The sequence below is a fragment of the Triticum dicoccoides genome, chromosome 2A (assembly GCF_002162155.2).
Source record: "Triticum dicoccoides isolate Atlit2015 ecotype Zavitan chromosome 2A, WEW_v2.0, whole genome shotgun sequence".
In the NCBI taxonomy this organism is placed as follows: domain Eukaryota; kingdom Viridiplantae; phylum Streptophyta; class Magnoliopsida; order Poales; family Poaceae; genus Triticum; species Triticum dicoccoides.
In genome coordinates, this window is record NC_041382.1 from 526189194 (window position 1) to 526211624 (window position 22431).

The 22431-nt window shown below is 43.6% G+C and overlaps 1 protein-coding gene across 1 annotated transcript; it reads left to right on the forward strand.

Annotated features, from left to right (window-relative positions):
• Nucleotides 1-16186: 16186 nt before the first annotated feature.
• LOC119355176 (serine/threonine-protein kinase SAPK7) lies at nucleotides 16187-21097 on the forward strand. The gene is made up of 9 exons (XM_037621954.1): nucleotides 16187-16506; nucleotides 16650-16724; nucleotides 16813-16914; nucleotides 16989-17042; nucleotides 17124-17216; nucleotides 17487-17579; nucleotides 20156-20260; nucleotides 20349-20447; nucleotides 20527-21097. The coding sequence occupies exons 1-9, from the start codon at nucleotides 16387-16389 to the stop codon at nucleotides 20857-20859; spliced, it is 1074 nt and encodes a 357-aa protein (XP_037477851.1). The 5' UTR covers nucleotides 16187-16386; the 3' UTR covers nucleotides 20860-21097.
• Nucleotides 21098-22431: the final 1334 nt, after the last annotated feature.

The window sequence follows — 22431 nt, forward strand, 5'->3', positions numbered from 1 at the left end:
GATATCATCCTCTTGACGCAAGCCCATGGACACGTACCTAACCCCACATAGACTCTCACATAGACCATGGGTTAGTACATAAAGTGCAATGGAAAATGCTTGCCATACCATGGGATCACTTGATCCCTCTCGGTACATCTTCTACTCTTTGTGAGTTGATCAACTTGATTCACTCTTGACTTAGTCTTGATCAACCTTGAATCTTTCCCAACTCTCTTCATTTGGATGATGTCTTGAAGGTAAACATGAATGATCACACAATCTTCTTCTTCAAGACATGCTTGCAATAAGCTCAACTCTCAAATTACCAATCTTTGGATAATTCCTTGAATAGCACCTTGGTCGACACAAACTCTCCTTGAAACCAACACATGTACTCCAAGAAAAGCCTTTGGACAAAACATTCATATATAACTCAAGGAAACCATTAGTCCATAGAGATTGTCATCAATTACCAAAACCAAACATGGGGGCACCGCATGTTCTTTCAATCTCCCCATTTTGGTAATTGAGGACAATCACTTTCTCGAGAGTTTATACAAGGAATTATGCATCACCAAGCAATGCAACAACCAATAATGCATGTGTATGAGATGCAAATGCTTAGGAACAAAACCAAAGCAAGGAGAAAACTCTGAAGACTTCTCCACAAAACTCTCTGAAACCTCTCCCCCATTGGCATCGATTGCCAAAATGGGCGAAAAGCATAGAAGGCCAATATAAATTGTGTTCCTCCATAAATTGTGTATTTCTCAACAAGAGAGTGGAATGTAATACACATATCCAACGGTAATACTTGGAGGAAGACCAACTATATTGAGGCACCAAGATTGCTAAAGGAATGATATGCCACAAGGACATAACAAAGAGAGAAACAAGCAATCAAGCAATCAAAAGATACCAATTGAAGCAAGCTATCAAAAGATACCAATTGAACCAACTAGGCCAAAGATCCTACGAGCTACATGAATAAAGGATATTATGATAAGAACAAAGGAGTGTTCTAAAGAAACTAGAGAAGCTCCCCATGATTTGTGCACACATAAGAATTTTTGTATTTGGATACAAAGTGCACAAAATAGGATCATAGCTCCCCCAAAATCAATAGAAACTTACAACAAGTGCAAGTGAGCATATAGGAAACTAAGCCTAGTACATGTAATAAACACATGGTTGAGCAATAAGTGAAAAAGGAAACTTAAGAATGGGATCAACCAAAATGATGTGTTTGAGTCAAGGCAATGCACTTGAGAAGACTAATGTACGGATGAGCATTAAGCATCAATAAAGTCTTGAAAAAATGAGGCAACACAGTGCAAGGCCTATTATTCCCACATACAACTAGAAAATGGGTTCACAAGCCAACTAATAAGCATATAAAGAACCTATGATTGTGACAACCCGTGGCAAAGATAGAAGATGAAAGCCTCATCAAGACAAGGGATACCAATTAAGATGAAAAAAGCCTCGTAGAGATAAGCATGAGGAAAATAATCTTCACCACACAAGAGTGCATCAAGATGCAACGAGATACGATACGCACTCAAGGCAAAAGCTTTCACAGAGCCACCAAAGAAATAACATAAGAAAGGCAAGGTGGGCGTGAAAGAAAGGATAACATCTAGAGATGTAATTTCTCTCAAGTGTATAAGGTTCTAGGTAGACAAAATCATGATGATATATATCTACAAAGAAGGATGTACACCCGAAATAGTTACAACATGAAGGAACAAGATATCCAAACAGAAGTCATACATATACCAATAAGATATTTGCTTGAGAGCATAGCACAAGGCTAGATATGGTCTTATTGCATATAAATGAATTCCAACCACACGAACATCAAAGACATCACAACTAGCAACAAGACATCATTGTTGGGATGCTTTGAGAAAGGAAACAAGTATCACAACAGAGAATGGATAACATGCCATGATACAACCTACGAAAGGTTAATGCAAGAAATGTGTGCATGAAGTAGATGATGATACTTGTTACCGAGATACCATTGGATGGATGTAGTAGATGCCAATTAAAGGTAGATAGTAGTTCATTAATCATCCTAGCTTGACTCCAATAAGCACATGGTGACACCACCTTCCTTGTGAGTGAGCCGAGCATCCAATGCATCTCCACTTGTTCCTAGAACAACAACACAAACAAAATGGTACCCAAACTCATTGGAACCAAAGAGTTAGAGAACCAACAACACATAGGACAAACTCCACATAAATATGTGCATATAGATACGAAAATGAATTTCATGCACATCTCATCCAATTTGAGACTTGGTGGAGTTCCCCCTATATATTGGGTCAAAGAAAGAAAACATGCCAAAGAAACTACAAGAAGTAAATATGCATGCTCAAGACTTTCAAGAACCGAGACCAAAAGACAAAGAAATACCAAGCGAAGAAAAGATACCAAATGAATAAATCATCACTTGGAGGATATCCATAAAAGATACATCAAGGAATGAGATATCCATTGATACACTCAAAAAGAAAGATGTCAAACTCCCAAAAGAGATAATGGTTCCAAACAAACCAAGCCCTCTACAGAGTTTCATGATGGCACAAAGCACCAAAAAGAAACGGCTTGCCTTCCACAAACACACACTTGATAAGGATCACAAGATGAGTGTTTTATAGAGAATAGGATGGCTCCCCCAAGACTAGTGCATTATAGAGAATTTGCATTTGAATACAAAAAGCACAAGATGGGATCACCACTTTCACTATATCTATACAAACACTAGACAAGCTCAAGTAAATAACAAGATCCACAAGTGGTATGGAATACAATGGGAGTTTACACAATCCTAGGCAAGAGATAAAGCAAATAAAAGCAAAGGCCAATGTAAAGATGATCAATAATTTCTACCACACATAAGTGAGTACCAATTGTCAAAAGACAAGAAGTATTTGGAAATAATTCCCGGTGGTAGATAGCAAGGATATCCGACATCATCTTCACACCAAACAAAAAGCAAAATGCAACTTGTAGAGCTAACATGCCACCTAGGAACAAGATAATTTACAGTATCAATTCTAGGTGATAATATCTCAAATGTACACATTTTCTAGGCTAGTAATATACACATAGCATATTACTCCCCCATAATGTGATACCAATTAAAGATAAACAAGAGGCAAAAAACGATCCAACAAGAGATAATTAATGGATAATTTAGAATTTGAATTTCTCATGAGAAGACATACCACATGGCGACCAGATAATCTTGAAATATCAATACTAGATGGTATTACTCATGTACACACATATATAGGATTGTGAGGTGCACAAAGCACATCACTCCCCCATAATGGGATATTCCATTAATCTCTCACAAGAGCCAACTAAGAAATGAACAAGATGCAAAAGGCTCAACGCATGACACACACGTACATGATGTGCAAACCAACACACACATACTTGATTTCTCAAGATAATCAAGTTGGAAGCACAACATATACAAACACATGCAAGGAACAAAGCCAAACATGCAAAGGGGCAAGTAACTTTAAATGTAAAAAAATTTAAGCACGAGTTACCGCAAGGAGGAACATTGGATATAAGATAGAAACTTGATAATCTGAATGACTTGGCTTGAGACAATAAGAATGATGAAGTCCCCTTAATTCTTCATAATGTAGCCAAGTCTTCTAATGACCTCCAACATCACCTATTGATCAAGTTTGAGCTTGTTGGTCCCCAACCAAGTTGGGTCCTAAGAGGTTAGTCATAATAGGCTTGGCTACCCAAATGGTTCTTTGCTTCAAACCACTTTGAGTACCAACAAACTTGGAAACCACATTGCCAACCTTATCCTTCCCAAGAGAATAGACATCATCAATAATAATTGGGTTGGATAAGTTACCACTAGTGCATGAAGAAGCGAGGTGACCTTTCTCGCGACATAGGTAGCAACGTCTACTCTTCACTTTCTTCTCACTTGATTTCTCAGCTTGAGAAGCATAAGCTTGAGTCTTCTTGGGAAGAGGCTTTTCTTCAACTTGAGGTTGAGAATGAGAGTGAACTTGTGGCCGCTTCCCTTGTTGCTTGTCACTAATGGGCTTCTTCTTCAGTGGGCAAGATCTAACATGATGCCCTTCTACTTTGCACTTGAAGCAAACAATCTTGGCCGAATTCTTGACTTGTTCTTGGCCCTTCTTTTTGTTCACCTTGGACTTCTTCTTCTTGTTGGAGTTGAATCCAAGTCCACCTTTGTCATTGGGGGATTTTTTCACACTCAAGATATTGTTGAATGTGAATTTCCCTTCATGAATCTTTTCCAAGTCTTTCTTCAAAGAAGTGACTTGGGCCTTGAGCTCTTTGATTTCCTCTACATGGTTAGTCTCAACACAAGTACTAAAGGAAGTATAAGCTTCATCGTTAGAGCAACAAGGCAAGGAAAGCAATTCATCACAAGATGTACCAACATTGTGAGTAGATGAATTACTAGGACTAGCACATGGCAACATAGCATTTTGACTAGAAGTAGTGCTAGTATCCACATGAGGCTCGCTAGATGTTACCTTAGCAATCATGGCCTCATGAGCTAACTTTAGCACATTATGGGATACTAGAAGATCATCATAAGAGCTTGTGAGCTTTACATGATTTTCTTCCAACATCCCATAATTTCTAGATAGCAAATCAAGTTGAGCCCTCAGCTCAACATTCTCCTTCAATATGGATGCTTCACAAGAGATAGAGTTAGTAGCACAAGCATCATCATTAACAACAAGAGGAGAAGACAACTTGGCAAGCTCTTTTGAATACGAAGCTTTAAGTTGAGCATGAGACTCGGTGAGTTTGATGAGCTCACTCTTAATGACCCTTGAGCCATTTTCGAGGTGCTCAAAGTCCTCAAGGAGTTTAGCATGCACAACTTCAAGCTCCTCATTTTTAGTTTCAAAATCATTGGCCACCTCAAGAGCTCTATCACGAGATTCCCTCACTCTAGATAATTCTAGAGCAAAAGTCTCCTCAAGATATTCCTTGGTGGTTTGTTCAAGTTCAAGAGCTTGAGAGAGGTCCGCAATCTCATTAGCGTAATCACGCTCATGACCTTCCATTTTATCAATGCTGACCTCATGCTCCTCAAGACGAGATTCCAACTCATCAATATATTTCTTGCCTTCAATGGCAATAGACATGATTTCCATGAAGTTGGAACGAGCAAGTTTATTTTTGTGAAGAGCTTTAAAAATCATTTCCCCCTTAGTTTTTAAGGAGGCAACATTATCATTCTCTTCATCATTATCCTCATCATCATTAGCATCAACATCATCATCAAGAGACATATTGGGGTACAAAGTAGGAGATACCTTTGATGCCTTAGCCATAAGGCAAAAAGAAGTAGATAATGATGTAGGATCCCTTGAGGCACCATTAAACACCACATCTTGTTCCATGGAGTGTTGGGTTTCCTCTACATTGTTAGCACAACAATTCGAGGAAATATATGTATTTTTATCATGGCAATAAGACATAGTACACATATCATCATGAGATTTAGTCAAGCAATTTCTACATGATATGCAAGGACTATCAACACAAGCATGTGAAATATTTGGAGTGCTCGAAGTGTTAAAGCCCAAAGAAGGATCATTGCAATAAGATAGTGATGAAGGATCATCCACAATAAGCATACTATCATCATTGCAATGACCAACACTACTCACCATATCATTACCTTGTGGCAAACCACATGTAGGTGAAGTAGAAGAAGTTGAGAAGACTATACGACCGGAGGTGGAGGGAGAACAATCATCCCCACAAATCTTGGACACACCATATTTATCTTGAAGCTTCGTCCACAACTCATGAGCATCCCGGGACAGCATGAGTTGAAATAAAACTACATTGCTCAAAGCATTGAAAAGCACATTTGAAGCTTGAGCATTGAGATAAGAGTTTTTCTCATCCTCTAAAGATAACCTTAGGGGATCCTTTGGAGGAGAAAACCCATATCTACAATTCGCTCTAAATTTGGGTCCATGACCCTAAAGAGATTAAGCATGTGAATTACCCAAACATCAAAATTTGTGCCATCGAAACTAAGAGTGTCAGAGAATCCTAATCCCCTAGTCGACATCTTTACTCTCTAGGCGGTAAAGCCTAAAAAGAGAGACGAGGCTCTGATACCAATTGAAAGATTGTGGATGTCGCCTAGAGGGGGGTGAATAGGCGTTTTAAAATAATTATGGTTTAGGCTTGAACAAATGCGGAATAAACCTAGCGGTTAATTTGTCAAGCACAAAACCTACAACAACTAGGCTCACCTATGTGCACCAACAACTTATGCTAAGCAAGATAAACTACTAGGTGATAGCAAGATATATGATAAGAAACAATATGGCTATCACAAAGTAAAGTGCGTAAGTAAAGAGCTCGGGTAAGAGATAACCGAGGCACGCGGATACGACGATGTATCTCGAAGTTCACACCCTTGTGGATGCTAATCTCCGTTTGGAGCGGTGTGGAGGCACAATGCTCCCCAAGAAGCCACTAGGGCCACCGTAATCTCCTCACGCCCTCGCATAATGCAAGATGTCGTGATTCCACTAAGGGACCCTTGAGGGCAGTCACCGAACCCGTACAAATGGCAACCCTTGGGGGCGGTCACCGAACCCATACACTTTGGCAACCCTTGGGGGCGGTCACCGGTACCCGTCAAATTGCTCGGAGCGATCTCCACAAACTAATTGGAGACCCCGATGCTTGCCCGGAGCTTTACACCACAATGATTGAGCTCCTAACAACACCAACCGTCTAGGGCGCCAAGGCACCCAAGAGGAACAAGCTCTAGGGTGCCCAAACACCCAAGAGTAATAAGCTTCTCAAACTTTACTTCCACGTATCACCGTGGAGAACTCAAACCGATGCACCAAATGCAATGGCAAGGGCACACGGAGTGCCCAAGTCCTTCTCTCTCAAATCCCACCGAAGCAACTAATGCTAGGGAGGAAAATGAGAGGAAGAACAAGAAGGAGAACACCAAGAACTCCAAGATCTAGATCCAAGGGGCTCCCCTCACCTAGAGGAGAAAGTGATTGGTGGAAACGTGGATCTAGATCTCCTCTCTATTTTCCCTCAAAAACTAGCAAGAATCCATGGAGGGATTGAGAGTTATCAAGCTCGAAGAAGGTCAACAATAGGGGAAGAACACGAGCTCAAAGGATAAGGTTCATTGGGGAAGAAGACCCCCTTTTATAGGTGGGAAAAAATCCAACCGTTATGCTCACAGCCCGCACCGAGCGGTACTACCGCTCCAAGGAGCGGTACTACCGCTAGGGCGGAAGTACCCCTTTGAAAAACAACAGCGAGGAGGCAAAAGGCCAGAAGAACCGCCAGAGCGGTACTACCGCTCGTCCTCACGGTACTACCGCTCGACCTCACGGTACTACCGCAAATGGTAGCGGTACTACTACTTGCGAAAAAATACATCCGGGCCTACCACCGCAAGACTTGGGACGAGTTTTTGGTCCGGAGCGGTACTACCGCTGTAGGAGCCGCGGTAGTACTGCTCTGAAGCGGTAGTAAAAAATTACATCCGCTCCAATTCGCGGTAGTACCACTGCAGCCTTTTCAGAACACCAAAACTGCCACAACTTTTGCAAACGGACTCCGAATTCGATGAAACCAAGTTTGTTGGGAAGCTAGCGACAAGGGATAACACAATCTTGAAAGAAATATCAATAAGAAGCAAATTAGAAAAGGCCCATAAGAAAATGGTGAGGACCCTTCCTCGGATAAGATCGGTAAAACCTACAACACCGAAAACATCATAGAAGACGCATGCAAACTCCGTTTTCGATGAAACCAAGTTTGTCATCAAGATGACCATAAGCTCTAAGACTCACAAAGAGAACCAAACAAGAACCAAGAAACATGATGCAAGCATGCAATGGTTTGAGCTCTCGACGAACGATACGATCAAGCTACTCACTTGAGAGCCCCCCTTGATAGTACGACTATCGATCCTATAACCCGGTCTCCCAACTACCACCATGAGACCGGTAAAATAGAAAACCTATCAAGGGCAAACCTTTGCCTTGCACATGATCCACTTGAGTTAGATGATGACGATCTTGTCCTCCTCAAGACGGACCACCTTTCTTGATTGCGTTGGGTCGATGAAGACTAGATGATTGCTCCCCTATACTCCACTATGGGCGAGCCACTCTTCGGCATATCTTCACAAGTCCATTGACACCACAATGGATGGCAAGCTTCAAGCACTTGATCTCTTCGTGATTCTCCAATTGAAATTGCACACGGCAATCTTGATGACGATCACCACTTGATGTCATCCTTCCCATGGGTTGTATGATATAATCCTCTTGACGCAAGCCCATGGAAACGTACCTAACCCCACATAGACTCTCACATAGACCATGGGTTAGTACACAAAGTGCAATGGACAATGCTTACCATACCATGGGATCACTTGATCCCTCTCGGTACATCTTCTACTCTTTGTGAGTTGATCAACTTGATTCACTCTTGACTTAGTCTTGATCAACCTTGAATCTTTCCAACTCTCTTCGTTTGGATGATGTCTTGAAGGTAAACATGAATGATCACACAATCTTCTTCTTCAAGACATGCTTGCAATAAGCTCAACTCTCAAATGACCAATCTTTGGATAATTCCTTGAATAGCACCTTGGTCGACACAAACTCTCCTTGAAACCAACACATGTACTCCAAGAAAAGCCTATGGACAAAACCTTCAAATATAACTCAAGGAAACCATTAGTCCATAGAGATTGTCATCAATTACCAAAACCAAACATGGGGGCACCATATGTTCTTTTAGAAAGTATTGGGAACTACTCGATCGTTTTCGTTGACAGGAAAAGCATGCCACCCAAAATGTTTTATCTCTATCTTTTTCGCTTTGAGCTCTAGCACCTCTACAACTCCCTACTTCCCTCCGTGAAGGGCCTTTCTATTTACTTTGTGCAATTTTTATTTTTACTTGAGTCTCCATCTTCTCTTATAAAGCACCAACTAAGGGGCACTATGATCATACTTGAGCATTGGGTGTAGCTAATATGCGAGTGTGTTTCATGAATGGATCAGTGATTGAGCATAATGGGCTAGGGATAACTTGCTTTAGTGTTGATATTTTGAAAGACATGGTTGCTTGTTGATATGCTTGGGTATTAAAGTCCTAATGTCAAAACTAGACTATTGCTTCGAACCATATAAAAGTCCAATTGTCCATGCTATAAAAGAAAGAATATGTGATGAACATGTTAGGCAACATTCCACATCAAAAATTCTGTTCTTATCATTTACCTACTCGAGGATGAGCAGGAATTAAGCTTGGGATGCTGATACATCTCCAATGTATCTATAATTTTTGATTGTTCCATCTTGTTATATTATCATTCTTGGATGTTTTACAATCATTCTATATCATTTTTTTGGGACTAAACTATTGACATAGTGTCCAGTGCTAGTTGTTGTTTTTTGCTTGTTTTTTACATCGCAGAAAATCAATATCAAACGAAGTCCAAATGTAGCGAAACTTTTTGTGGAATTTTTATGGACCAGAAGACACCCAATGGGCCAGAGAAGCACCTGGGGGTGCCCCGAGGGGGGCACAACCCACCAGGGTTCGCTTGGGCCCCCAGGCGTGCCCAGGTGGGTTTTGCCCACCTCGGTGGCCTCCCACACCGCCTTTTTGCTCTATAAATACCCCAATATTCCAGAAACCCTAGGGGAGTCGACGAAAATCAATTCCAGCCGCCGCAAGTTCCAGAAACCACAGATCCAATCTAAACACCATCACAGAGGGGTTCATCATCCTCATTGGTGCCTCTTCGATGATGCGTGATTAGTATTTTATAGACCTTCGGGTCCGTAGTTAGTAGCTAGATGGCTTCCTCTCTCTCTCTCTCTCTCTCTCTCTCTCTCTCTCTCTCTCTCTCTCTCTTGATTCTCAATACAATGGTCTCTTGGAGATCTATTTGATGTAACTCTTTTTGCGGTGTGTTTGTTGGGATCCGATGAACTTTGAGTTTATGATCAGATCTATGTTTTTATCCATGAAAGTTATTTGAGTCTTTTGATCTCTTATATGCATGATTACTTATAGCCTCATATTTCTTCTTTGAATCTTTGGTTAGGTTAGGCCAACTAGATCAATGTTTCTTGCCATGAGAAGAGGTGCTTTGTGATGGGTTCGATCTTACGGTGCTTGATCCCAGTGACAGAAGGGGAACCGACACATATGTATCGTTGCTATTAAGGATAACAAGATGGGGTCTATTTCTACATAAATAGATCTTGTATATATCATGTCATCATTCTTATTGCATTACTCTGTTTCTCCTGAACTTAATACGCTAGATGCATGATGGATAGCAGTCGATGTGGTGGAGTAATAGTAGTAGATGCAGGCAGGAGTCAGTCTACTAATCTTAGATGTGATGCCTATATAATGATCATTTCCTGGATATCGTCATGATTACTTGAAGTTCTATCAATTGCCCAACAGTAATTTGTTCACCCACCGTTGCTATTTTTCTCGAGAGAAGCCACTAGTGAAATCTATGGCCCCCGGGTCTCTTCTTTATTATATTTGCCTTCGTGGTCTATTTTTATTTGCTTTTATTTTTACATCTATTAATCCAAAAATACATAAATACCTTGCCGCAATTTTTATTTATTTTATCTCGCGTTCCCACGAGATCTATTTATCCAATCTACTACAATTTTACCTATCTTTTTACCCGTGAGGATTGACAACCCCTCTCTTACGTTGGGTTGCAAGTATTTGTTCTTTATGTGCAGGAGTTGTTTACGTGGTATTGCGTGGTTCTCCTACTGGTTCGATAACCTTGGTCTCATCACTGAGGGAAATACCTACTGTAGCTATGCTGCATCATCCCTTCCTCTTTGGGGAAATACCGAGTAGTTCAAACCGCATCATTCCCCCTCTGGCCGAGTACCGAAAAAGGCCTCCAGATGGGATCTCGCAAGAACAGAGCCTTGCGGCGTCGGAACAAGTATTTTGGGTGGCTCTTTGTTGGTTTCCCGATTTTATAGAATTTATAGAGTTGGAATTAGGTCAAATGGAGGAACGAGGGGGCCACAAGGCACATGGGCGCACCTACCCCCTAGGCATGCCCATGTGGCTTGTGGCCTACTCCTTCGTCTTCTGACCTCCCCCCGAAGCTTCTAGGGTCTCTTATGTCTAGGAAAAAATCGTCAAAAAGTTTCGTGGCATTTGGACTTCGTTTGGAACCGATTTTCTGGAAAACCAAAAACAGGCAAAAAAACAACAACTGGCACTTGGCACTAAGTTAATAGGTTAGTCCCAAAAATTATATAGTATTGCATATAATTGCATATAAAGCATCCAAGATTGATACTATAATAGCATGGAACGATAAAAAGTTATAGATACGTTGGAGACGTATCATAATGCATGAAGTATGATGACATAATGTAGACAGAATAAAACCGAGCAATATGATTAAACCCCGTCGTTTTATCCTTCGTAGAAACAATACAATACGTGCCTCGCGACCCCTTCTGTCACGAGGTGAGGACACCACAAGTTTGAACCCACTACAAAGCACCTCACCTACCGAAGATAAATCAATCTAGTTGGACAAACCAAACGGGTAGAATGGAGAGAAATACAAAGCTATAATATCATGCATAATAAAGTTAAGAAAAGTCTCAGTTACTTTGAATGAATAATCTAATCATAAACCCACAATTCATCGGATCCCAACAGACACAACGCAAAAGAAGATTACATCGATATAACTCCGAGGGGAACATTGTATTGAAGATCAAAGAGAGAAAAGAAGCCATCTAGCTCATCACTATGGACCTGTAGATCTGTGGTAAACTACTCCCACATCATCGAAGGTGCAACAAGGTTAATGTAGAGGCCCTCCGTGATCGATTCCCCTTCGACCGAGGAAGTGAAAAGAAGATATGTGGTGAGTGGTGGGATCCAGTTAATGATATTTTCGGTAGTCAAACCAACCTGCACTGGTTGTAAGGGCACTCACAGTGCTTGTATCTTAGCATAATTTCATGATAAAAAATCTATTGTAGCGCCACATTTGACGAGGAAAGAGGGAACAATCATATATTAATCTAGAATTCTATATATAGGTCCTAGCAATAAAACTAAGACATATCATAACTTTTTCTGCCACAAAAACACATTAATCATAGTTGTTTTAGATACAACATTAGGATATAATGCATTGGAATTGCTATATCTAAACATCCATTTAATGTCATTAGATACAACTTACGATATAGTGCATTGGGACTTCCCTAACACACCCCACATAATCCCCCTACAATAGGTAGTAAAAAAAAGATCCAGAAAAGGAGAAAAAGATAAACCATACATAGTATTATTTATGTATGTACGTATATGTAGATGTAGATGTGTATTTATTCCATGTGCGATAGGGTGGAGAAGAGGGTTCACCCAAACCCTTCACGGATCTAAGGGCAACTCCAAAGCGGATGACCAACACAAATACACCAAATGTCCATGAATATTTCCGAATCTTTTCGTGGAAATGGATAGGGGAACCAGCCATCCAACCAAAGTCACCAAATGTCCGCCCCTTGACCTAAAAATGGAATAAAACTAAATGTCCTCCTATGGTCACTTTGACAAATGCATCAAGATCAATAGCAATTCAACCATACATTTAAGTCCAAAACTACGAGATGTTCAATAAGTTTCTAAAATTCATCGAACCACAGAAGAACTGGTTGTCCAAACCAAAGACCACGATTTTTAAACCCCTTGAAGGCGACCTTCATCCGACGGTTCCTCTTCTTGAGTTTGAACTTCTTCATAGGCACATGTTGTTGATCCAATTTCTATGCCCATTGAGCTTCAACCAGCAATGCGTCAATGTGAATGGCTTTCCCTCATTCATGTGGTAAACCTCACATTCTGGGCTAGACAATGATGTGATCAATGAGTTTCAACATTGAGAAAATTTAATGAAAATAACCAAGACATAGAGCAACAAGGAGCAAAACTTACGAGCTCTTCGAGTGACGTGCCCCTTTGCCAACTTATATGCAGTTGTGCATATGCACTGCAACATGTTGATGGTCTTTTGTGGTGTGTCATCAATAGAGTAGCGACTTTGCATTGCGAACATGGATCACTTTCATGTTGCAGGGCGCGTAGTGCTTGTGCTCATGGAATCAAACATGCACACATTGCCAAAACGACCCGACATTTACTTCATACCTTGAAACTCCACACTTATGTCCAACCACACCCCACATAACAATTCATTGTCCTTCACTGAGTACATTGTCATTGTGTTTGCTTCAAAGTAAATAACAAGAACATCAAATTTTATGACAATGGCATTGGGACGAATACTTGTCGAGCATGGTGTCCACCATATATGGTGTTTGTAGTGAGTGAAGGATACATGGGCTGCAACAGGATCCGAGGTGGAATTGTGGCGTAGTCCAAGGAGAGTAGGAGCATGGGTGGGACGCCGGTGGTCCAGCAAGACATGGGCTACGGTGGGGGTAGTAAAATAGCGGCGTTCGGTCTCCGAGGGTGTGGATACAAAGCATAGCGAGAGGGAGAGTGAGTAAAAGGGCTTCTGGTAGGGGCATTTTGATGGGCCGAGGGTGTTGGAGTTCGACGTGATAGACGTCTGAACGCCCCAATACTTCCCTGGTCCGGTTTCGATTTGGGTTGGATGAAAAAAAACTTCCACATCATTTGATTCAAACATTTAGAGGCAATATTCATGATCCACGTCGGAGTTGTCCTACTCCCTATAACTGAACATAGCCTCATGTCGATACAAGCATGGTGTAAGAGTATCTACAATCGGACGGCCCATATCCGCCCAAAGGCCCGGGCAGCCTGCCCGAACACTGCCCAGACAGAAACAAGCCACCCAACCGACTGCCCCAAACGCAGCCCAAGCATTCAAGCTGACATGCAAACCCAATACCCATCCCATACGTGGGCGGATATGGGACACCCAGACGCGTCTGCCACGTCAGATCCGGCCCACTATGGTCCACCCGACCCCAAATATATTCATCCTTATCTGCACTATGGACCAAACCCTAGCCACTCCACTCCCTCCATTAGCAAACTTTTCTCCTTTAAACTCCGGCCTGCTCGGGCATGATGGGCAGCGAATCCGACTACGAGATCTCCTGATCCGTTGACTGAGAACTTGCCCCACGCGGGGGTGAGGAAGAGATGGTTGTGTGCATTGCTCTGCGCCGCTCCCGAGAGGAGTGCGCCCAACTGCGGTCAGACTCGACCTGGTGGGAATCCATTGTGTCTGCTCAAATGGCACTTGGATTCATTGGGGCTAGTGGCTTGAGGCGCGTAACTGTGGCCTCGCCGGAAGCGGTTACCACCGTTTGGCGGTGCAACCCCTTTGTTGGCGCATCGTCCCCAGGCCGCCGGGCTCTGAGTCAGAGGTCAATGCCGACATGCCTCACAAACTATCCACGTCTATCGTGAGGCATGCCCTCCGCGTGAGGCACGGGGCACGGAAGGCCATGGAGGCGGAGTCGAACGCCGCCGCCGCCTAGCGCCGTAACCTTAGGGTGGCGGCGTCGGGCTCAGACCATGAGGTTGGCCCGTCCACGTCTATCGTGGACCTCACCTCCACCGACGATGTCCAAGCCGTGGGTTTCGATGAGGAAGAGTATGACATGCTAGACGGCGGCGCCTCATGTCCAATGTGGGATAGTCCATGTCCTTTGTCCTATTATATCTCGCCGGCGATCGGACCTTCACTTCGCGGTCTCACGGCCGCCGGATAGGAACACGAACACGGCCAAAGATTTAGACTAGGTTTTACGTTACTTGTAATTGTATGAATTTGAGGATTTACAATGAGAGATAGTACCTGGTTGTGGCATCCAATATTTAAGATGTGATCTGTCACCATCCATGGACACAGATCGTGTTGGGTGCTGGATTTAGGGGCTGTTTGGTTTCCAGCCTAAGGTTGCCATGCCTAACCTTAGTCATGCCACAACACCTTAGGCATGTGTTTGGTTTATTGCCACACTTGTGGCTTGCCACACTTTTCTAGTTATACGGCCCACATGTCATAGGCTCAATTTTTTGCCAAATCTTGCCACACTTATGGTGGCCATTTTGTTAGCCACACTTTTTGTGGCAGCCACACTTTGCCTAAGATTAATTGTGGCAAAGTTAGTTATGAACCAAACAGGTCCTTAGCCCGCCAGCGTACTCTGCACCCGTGTTGAAATCCAAGTACTTGTACGCCGCACCCACGGGACGCGCCCATGTGCCCACCGCCGCAAGGCCCCCAGCCTCCGTTCCGCTCGCCGATCCGCCATCGGTAGGTTCACTGATGATTTCGCAGTTCCACCCACCCGCGGGACGTACAAGCCATCCCGGCCCCATGACGCCGATGGTCAGACGGTAGAAGAAGACGGATACATCGCACGTGCCGCAGATCCTTTTCTTGAAAGAAAGAGAAAATCATTCTCTTCCCCTTCCACATCATCATCATCATAATCAGCGATGAAAGTTTTCAGTCCGAGAGAAGGGAAACGTGAAGAATGACGTCCGTTTTCCACAGTCCGAGCACGTTGTTTCCGCCTGTTGCTGCTTGCTACCGCCGAGTGAGCAATTCATTTCAGTAACAGTTGGGTATTGTGTTCCGCGTGACAACCAGATCTTGCCTGTCTGCCTGTAGGGCCAGTGCTTTGACTCTCGTCAGTTACTACTTACTCTCCTCGTAAAATAGACAGATTTAATTTACTTATTTTGCGGGTAGTAGTTTATTATTTGACCGCAACCGTTTCTAGTGCTTCAAAAGCAAGCAGGGCTCCCTTCAAAATCAAAAAATAAAAGAGCAAGCAAGGCACAACGGGAGCCAGACTGTACTCGGTTCAGTAACCGCCAAATCAAGCAACACGGCGAGAAAGGAAGCTCCCAATGCACACAAGGACCTCACCGTCAATCATAACAAACCAAAGGTCCAAACGACAATTAGCTCCCGGCGAAAACAAATCATGAGCACGCCATATCATGGCACATCATCATCATAATCTAATCACCAAATAAAACTAGTACTACTACTCCTCGGAGCAGCAGCACTGCAGCAGTGGTATTAATTAATCGAACCCACCCCAGCGGGGAAGAAGAAGAAGAAGAAGAAGCCTCTCCTTCTCCTTTAAGCTTCGAATCATCCTTCCTTCCCCCTCCCCCCTCCCTCCCTCCCACTTCATCTCGCCGCGACGAAGCTTCCAAAACCCCCAAAAGGATCCCCCAATCTTCGCCTCTGCCTCCGGCCCGATCAATCTCTCAGCAGCGGCTGCCGCGCGGCTCGGCCCGGGATCCATGGAGAGGTACGAGCTGCTCAAGGACATCGGCGCCGGCAACTTCGGCGTCGCCCGGCTGATGCGGAACAAGGAGACCAAGGAGCTCGTCGCCATGAAGTACATCCCACGGGGCCTCAAGGTGCGCCCGCGGCCCGCCGCCACCGGCCGGAGTCGGGCTCCCCTGTGATTCGTCCCGTGCCGGGACGGCCCGGTTGAGTTTTTCCTTCCTGCTGCGAATTCAGTGACGGAGTTGTCCTTTTGGGCGTTTCTTGATGTTTGCAGATTGACGAGAATGTGGCGAGGGAGATCATAAACCACCGGTCGCTGCGGCATCCCAACATAATCCGATTCAAGGAGGTGGGCGAGGGAACGGGCAAGGCGCCGGGATCAATCCTTTCCGCCTTCTCTGCCCGAAGAAGAGTATAACGGATTGATTCTTTTGCAGGTGGTGGTCACGCCGACGCACCTGGCGATTGTGATGGAGTACGCGGCCGGCGGCGAGCTCTTCGACCGGATCTGCAACGCCGGGAGGTTCAGCGAGGACGAGGTGAGGATCGGTCCATTGCCCGTGTCCATTTTCGGTGCCGATTCGTGCAACTGATGGTCGCCTTGTCCCCGCAGGCCAGGTACTTCTTCCAGCAGCTCATCTGCGGCGTGAGCTACTGCCACTTCATGGTAAGAACAAGCAAACCGGTGCAATCGCTGATAAAAAAATCCTAGATCATCAGATGGTATAAAACAGTCGTTGATCTGCAGCAAATTTGCCACCGGGACCTGAAGCTGGAGAACACTCTGCTCGACGGTAGCCCGGCGCCCCGCCTCAAGATCTGCGACTTCGGTTACTCAAAGGTAATACTAATAAAAATAGTAACAGCAATTATAAAGGGAGGCATTTTCTGCGGGGGTCAAAAGCTGCACTTTGCTTGGCTTTGCGGCCGGAAAGATCGGAGGATTCATCTCGCCCTCCCGAAATGCAATTGGTTTCCTCTTCCTGCGCGAAGCTGCTCGCGAAAGCAACGTTCCCCTGCCATTGTTGACCCGAACAAGTTCGGCGCCACGCCAACGCCTTTTTTCCCTCTGCGGTGCACTGAACATGCTTCCCTTTTCTTCCTTTTGCAGTCGTCGTTGCTGCACTCGAAGCCCAAGTCGACGGTCGGCACGCCGGCGTACATCGCCCCGGAGGTGCTCTCCCGCCGGGAATACGACGGCAAGGTCAGTCAGTCTCCGGCTCTCTCTCTCTCTGCCGTTTTCTCTATTCTTCTGCCTCGTGACTCTGCGCATGGGCCCGCCGTGCGGTGGGTCCCGGCGGCAGTGGCGGTAGCGACCCGCTTGTCCTAGCCCGTGAGCACGTGCCGCCTGCCGCTGCAGTACACGTACACGTAGCGTGACTCTCGCTTCCCGAGGCCGCCAACCAGCAGCCCTTGTGGACTGGGTCCATGGGTCGCACCACGCATTCAGCGAGTGGGCCCGCGGGTTCATTCTGGCGTGGGTCTATAGGCTGGGTCCTTTGGGGCCAGCTATCTCTGACTGGTGGATTCGGAATTTGTCCCTAGTTACAGATCTGCCTGCCTGTTACCGGGCAGACGCGCGCACTCCCACTGGGCGATGGGCCCAACGCCACGCTGGCTCTGAGATAGTGTCTCTCGCTTGCTGCTGCTGCTGCTGCTCCTGTGGCAGGTGATTAGATTCCCGGTTAAATGTGGACAGTCCTTGTCGTGGCAGTCCTCCGAATTTATTTTTATTTTTGGAAGGCAGTGGATTTTGTTGAAAAACTCAGTCGAAAAAGCGAAAAGGTGAGAGATTATGCAAAGATATGTTGTTCGTTCTGTGTCTCATGACGTCGATTTGGACATTCACATTCTCATGATCGAAATTCACACATCATGCTCGATCGATGGCGATGCTCGCTCCAACCAGCGATGTCTGCTTTTGATGCACGCCATCCAAATGCGAAAAGAGGGGAGGAAAGGTTTAGGTTGATCGGATTCAGACCGGATTTAGTGGTCACGAGTTCTTTTTGTTTCTTCGCGAGAACATCAAGAGTTTGCGAGCTCGTGTGCCCTCTTGGTTTAATTTATTGTGGCCTGGAGTAAAGTTAGATTTCCTGGAGAAAGCATATGATTCTGTGGATACAGATATTAGAATTAGATACCCTATTTTTGCACTTGATACTAGGAAAGCTTGGAGCTGGGGACCGGGGTAGGGTTGTTTGTAATTTCAGTTGCGAAATGCAACTTCAGTGGGTGAAGAGACGGGAGCGTGATTATGTCTATAGGAGCATGCGTCAAAAGGAGTGATTTTACATCACTAGGTAATTAAAATGCCCAGACGGAGATAGGCCAGTTGAATGCATGTTTGTGACAAGCAAAAGCTCCATGAGGCAGACACACCCATGGGCACATCAGCTTGACAAATCGTTTAGTTTTTGTTGGACGTGTCATTTTTTTAGGATCACTTCATACTTTATGTCCTTGTCTAAAACATTTTACCATCATGGTCCTAGTGCTACAGATACAGATTAGCCTTTTTTTTTGTGAAACAAACTGATTAGCTAATTGATGTTGTCACAAAGGTCTATCTGACCCAATCATTTTCAAGTAGCCTTGTTAGACTGAACTTCTCGTTGGCACTTTGTGGTCCTTTATAAATATTTCATTATCTATCTCTTTTTCTCTCGTTGTCCGATACTGCTATGATATCTTGTGAAGAATTTTCTGTACGACGGTTACTGTTTTTTTCTTCCCTCACTGTCCAACAAATCATATCAGTCTGGTTACATCTTGGCTTTCCAGCGCTGCAAAATTGGTCGTGTTTGCTTGTCGAAGAGAAACAGTATGATGCGCTGGAGATCAGCATAGATAGTCTATGGATAGCATAGCAACTAGTACTACTTTATTGTTCATTTCTAGGCCAACCCTTTTAAGACTGCAAAGTGTCATTGATTTCCCTAAACATATGGCGTCCACTTTTTCTGCAATAAAATATGTGCATTTTGTCTGCTTCCACATTAAATTATGCTGTTGTGTTTGTCTCGACCTACCTGATCTTCGGTTAGATTGTTTTGAAATTCTCTGATTGCCTTTGTGGAACCAAAGTTGCATGTAAATCTTTTTGTTTGAAGTTCGTAAATATAATAGTTTTGTGTTACTTCCCAAAATAACAACTGCATAGAACACAACAGGTGTGATTATTATATGTAGCTCATATCATTTCCCGCAGGGAAAAGATTTAAGTTCAATACATTTTTACAAACATGTAAACACAACTGAATTTTGGGCACTTGAAGCTTTACTAGTAATAATGTACGTGCAATGCACGTTTATATTAGGTAGGATATTACTTGCACGTTATATTAGGTAAGATATATCTGTTGCACGTTGGTATTTAGTAAGATATCAATTACTTTTTCACGGGAATGGTAAGATATTAATTACATGGCAGATTTCAAGGAATAGCGTTGAGTCAAAATATGTTTATAACCAATGGCAGTGGTGGGTAATTAGAGCGTTAAACATGTTTGGTGCTCAACATTGGAGCGATTTGAACCGCTAGATAACATAATTTGATGGTCGAGATGGTTTGGATCTGCCCATTTGGGTCTTTTTATATTGGTATAGATATATATATAGATGTACTATTTCCGCATTTATGATCGTACATCTTAAATTGGTTATGTTCCAAATGTGCTTTCCTGCAAGCTGTTCTTGCCTTCTTGCCTTATCATTTATCTATATTTGTCTGTTAGTTTGTTATGTGTTCTAACATATTTGCATCTATTGATGGTTCAGACAGCAGATGTGTGGTCTTGTGGAGTGACCCTTTATGTGATGCTAGTCGGCGGTTACCCTTTTGAGGATCCTGATGACCCCAAGAACTTCAGAAAGACCATTGGGGTAGCAATTTCAAACCATTTTTTTGTGTGTGTGCTAAGCAGCGTCGATTTCAACTTTCTTATGGTTGGTCCATTTGTTCTTGTCGCAGAGAATAATGTCAATCCAATACAAAATACCGGAGTACGTCCACGTATCCCAAGACTGCAAGCAACTCCTTGCCAGTATTTTTGTCGCAAACCCTGCAAAGGTACTTTTCGGATTAAACTCAGGTCAGCTCACTAGAGCGATTCATCGTCGGCTTATTCTTTTCCCAACCATCATTTCAGAGAATAACAATGAGGGAGATCAGGAACCACCCCTGGTTCTTGAAGAACTTGCCAAGAGAGCTCACGGAAGCTGCCCAAGCAATGTACTACAAGAGAGACAACAGCGCCCCGACCTACTCGGTCCAGTCCGTGGAGGAGATCATGAAGATCGTGGAGGAGGCGCAGAAACCGCCTCCTTCCACCACTCCGGTGGCGGGTTTCGGGTGGGCGGAGGAGGACGAGCAGGAGGATGGCAAGAAGCCAGAGGAGGAAGCGGAGGAGGAAGACGAGGAAGATGAGTATGAGAAGCAGTTGAATGAGGTCCGTGCCAGCGGTGAGTTCCACATCAGCTAGCTGATGGGGGTGCTTCACTGGCGTGAGAAGGCCACAGACCGGGGATAAAATTTGTCATATAGTTTGTAGTGTGTGGTTTTGTTCTCGAGTTTTTCTCTTCATTATTGTCTCGATTCTGCAACAGTGTAAATTACCAAAGTGGTTCCGTCGCTGTCTTTACAATGACTGATTAAGCTAGCATTGCGGAAACATAATGTATGGAATAAATCATCTTATTGAGCATGTTCTTGCACCTCTCTTTCCTGTTCTGAAGATCACGGCTGCACCCTGAGCTGTTTATTAATCTGGTCTACTAAATCGTGCTGGTACAATTATCAATATGATCAGAGTGGTGCTACTGGCAGCTCCTTGTTAATGTCCATGTACTACTCCCTCCGTTCCAAAATAGATGACTCAACTTTGTAAAAGTTAGTATAATGTTGGGTCATCTATTTTGAAACAAAGGGAGTACTTCTGAATCCTGATGTGCAACTTCCCTCTCTAGCTTCAGAGATGACCCTGCAGATGTCTGCAGATATTTCCAAATGTATCATGTGGTGCTTTCACTGCAGATATTTGCAGATGCACACATGTGCTTGTGCAGTTTTGCGATTGTGACAAAGAAACTTATTTCAGAAAGAAAGAAGTACATCGATCAAGAACAGATATCAACAACAAAATGAAAATGACGCTGTTATTAAACCACTGATGATTTTGCTAACTATAAAATTGCTTAGACCAACAGTTCTCTCAGTAATCTGTTTAATATATGATCAACTTATCCCGCAAATCATCGCAGACAATCTAATCCTGCAAAAGGAAAATTTCCACCAGTAAAATGAATTTTTCTTGTGTGGGTCATATTACCCTTCACTCTAGCCGTGGTATTCTCCAGCGGAAATAATAAGCAATTCAAGCAAGAAAGATCGGAGGGCTGATGTTAATGGCAAGAAATGCACATTTGCTGCCTTGCCGCGGAAAAACTGACGTGAATTAGCACGCTCTTAAAACAAGCATACAATAAGTATGGAAGACAACGATATGAGAGAAGGTTACTATTAAATTAAATCCTATCTTAGGGCTTAGCCATACAACACGTCCAATCATAAAATGGAATGTGACTCGCATCTCACAAAATAGTCGCAAGTCAAGATACCACACGCCCATGCCGTGCTGTAGCTAATTGAGCACTTTGTTTCCATTTTATCTCAACAACTAGTAGCCTACAAGCTGCTGTTGTCTAATCAGACGGAGAAAGTACCTACCTGCCTTGGAAAGATTGGAAGACGTCTGCAATTATAACTGTATGCCCATACGATCGACATTGATGGCATTGTCAGTTAGGACGGAGAAAGTTTTTCCTCTGTCATAGTGCTCACCCAGAGAGTGTGCAGTTAGACATCCATACCTACACTTGGCTAAAAGAATAAATTCCAAATTTCACCCCCTAAGATTCGTGTTTGGTAAAAATCCATACCTACACTTGGCTAAAAGAATAAATTCCAAATTTCACCCCCTAAGATTCGTGTGTGGTATTTTTTTTTACCCTATTTAGCAGGAATTGCTCAAAAATACCCCCATTTAGGCAAGTTT

Excerpts from the sequence above, each read along its gene's own strand:
- LOC119355176 (XM_037621954.1), top strand. The coding sequence starts at position 16,387 with ATGGAGAGGTACGAGCTGCTCAAGGACATCGGCGCCGGCAACTTCGGC. Across the intron at positions 16,915-16,988 it reads GGAGGTTCAGCGAGGACGAG|GCCAGGTACTTCTTCCAGCA; the intron begins GTGAGGATCGGT and ends TTGTCCCCGCAG. Across the intron at positions 17,580-20,155 it reads GCCGGGAATACGACGGCAAG|ACAGCAGATGTGTGGTCTTG; the intron begins GTCAGTCAGTCT and ends TTGATGGTTCAG.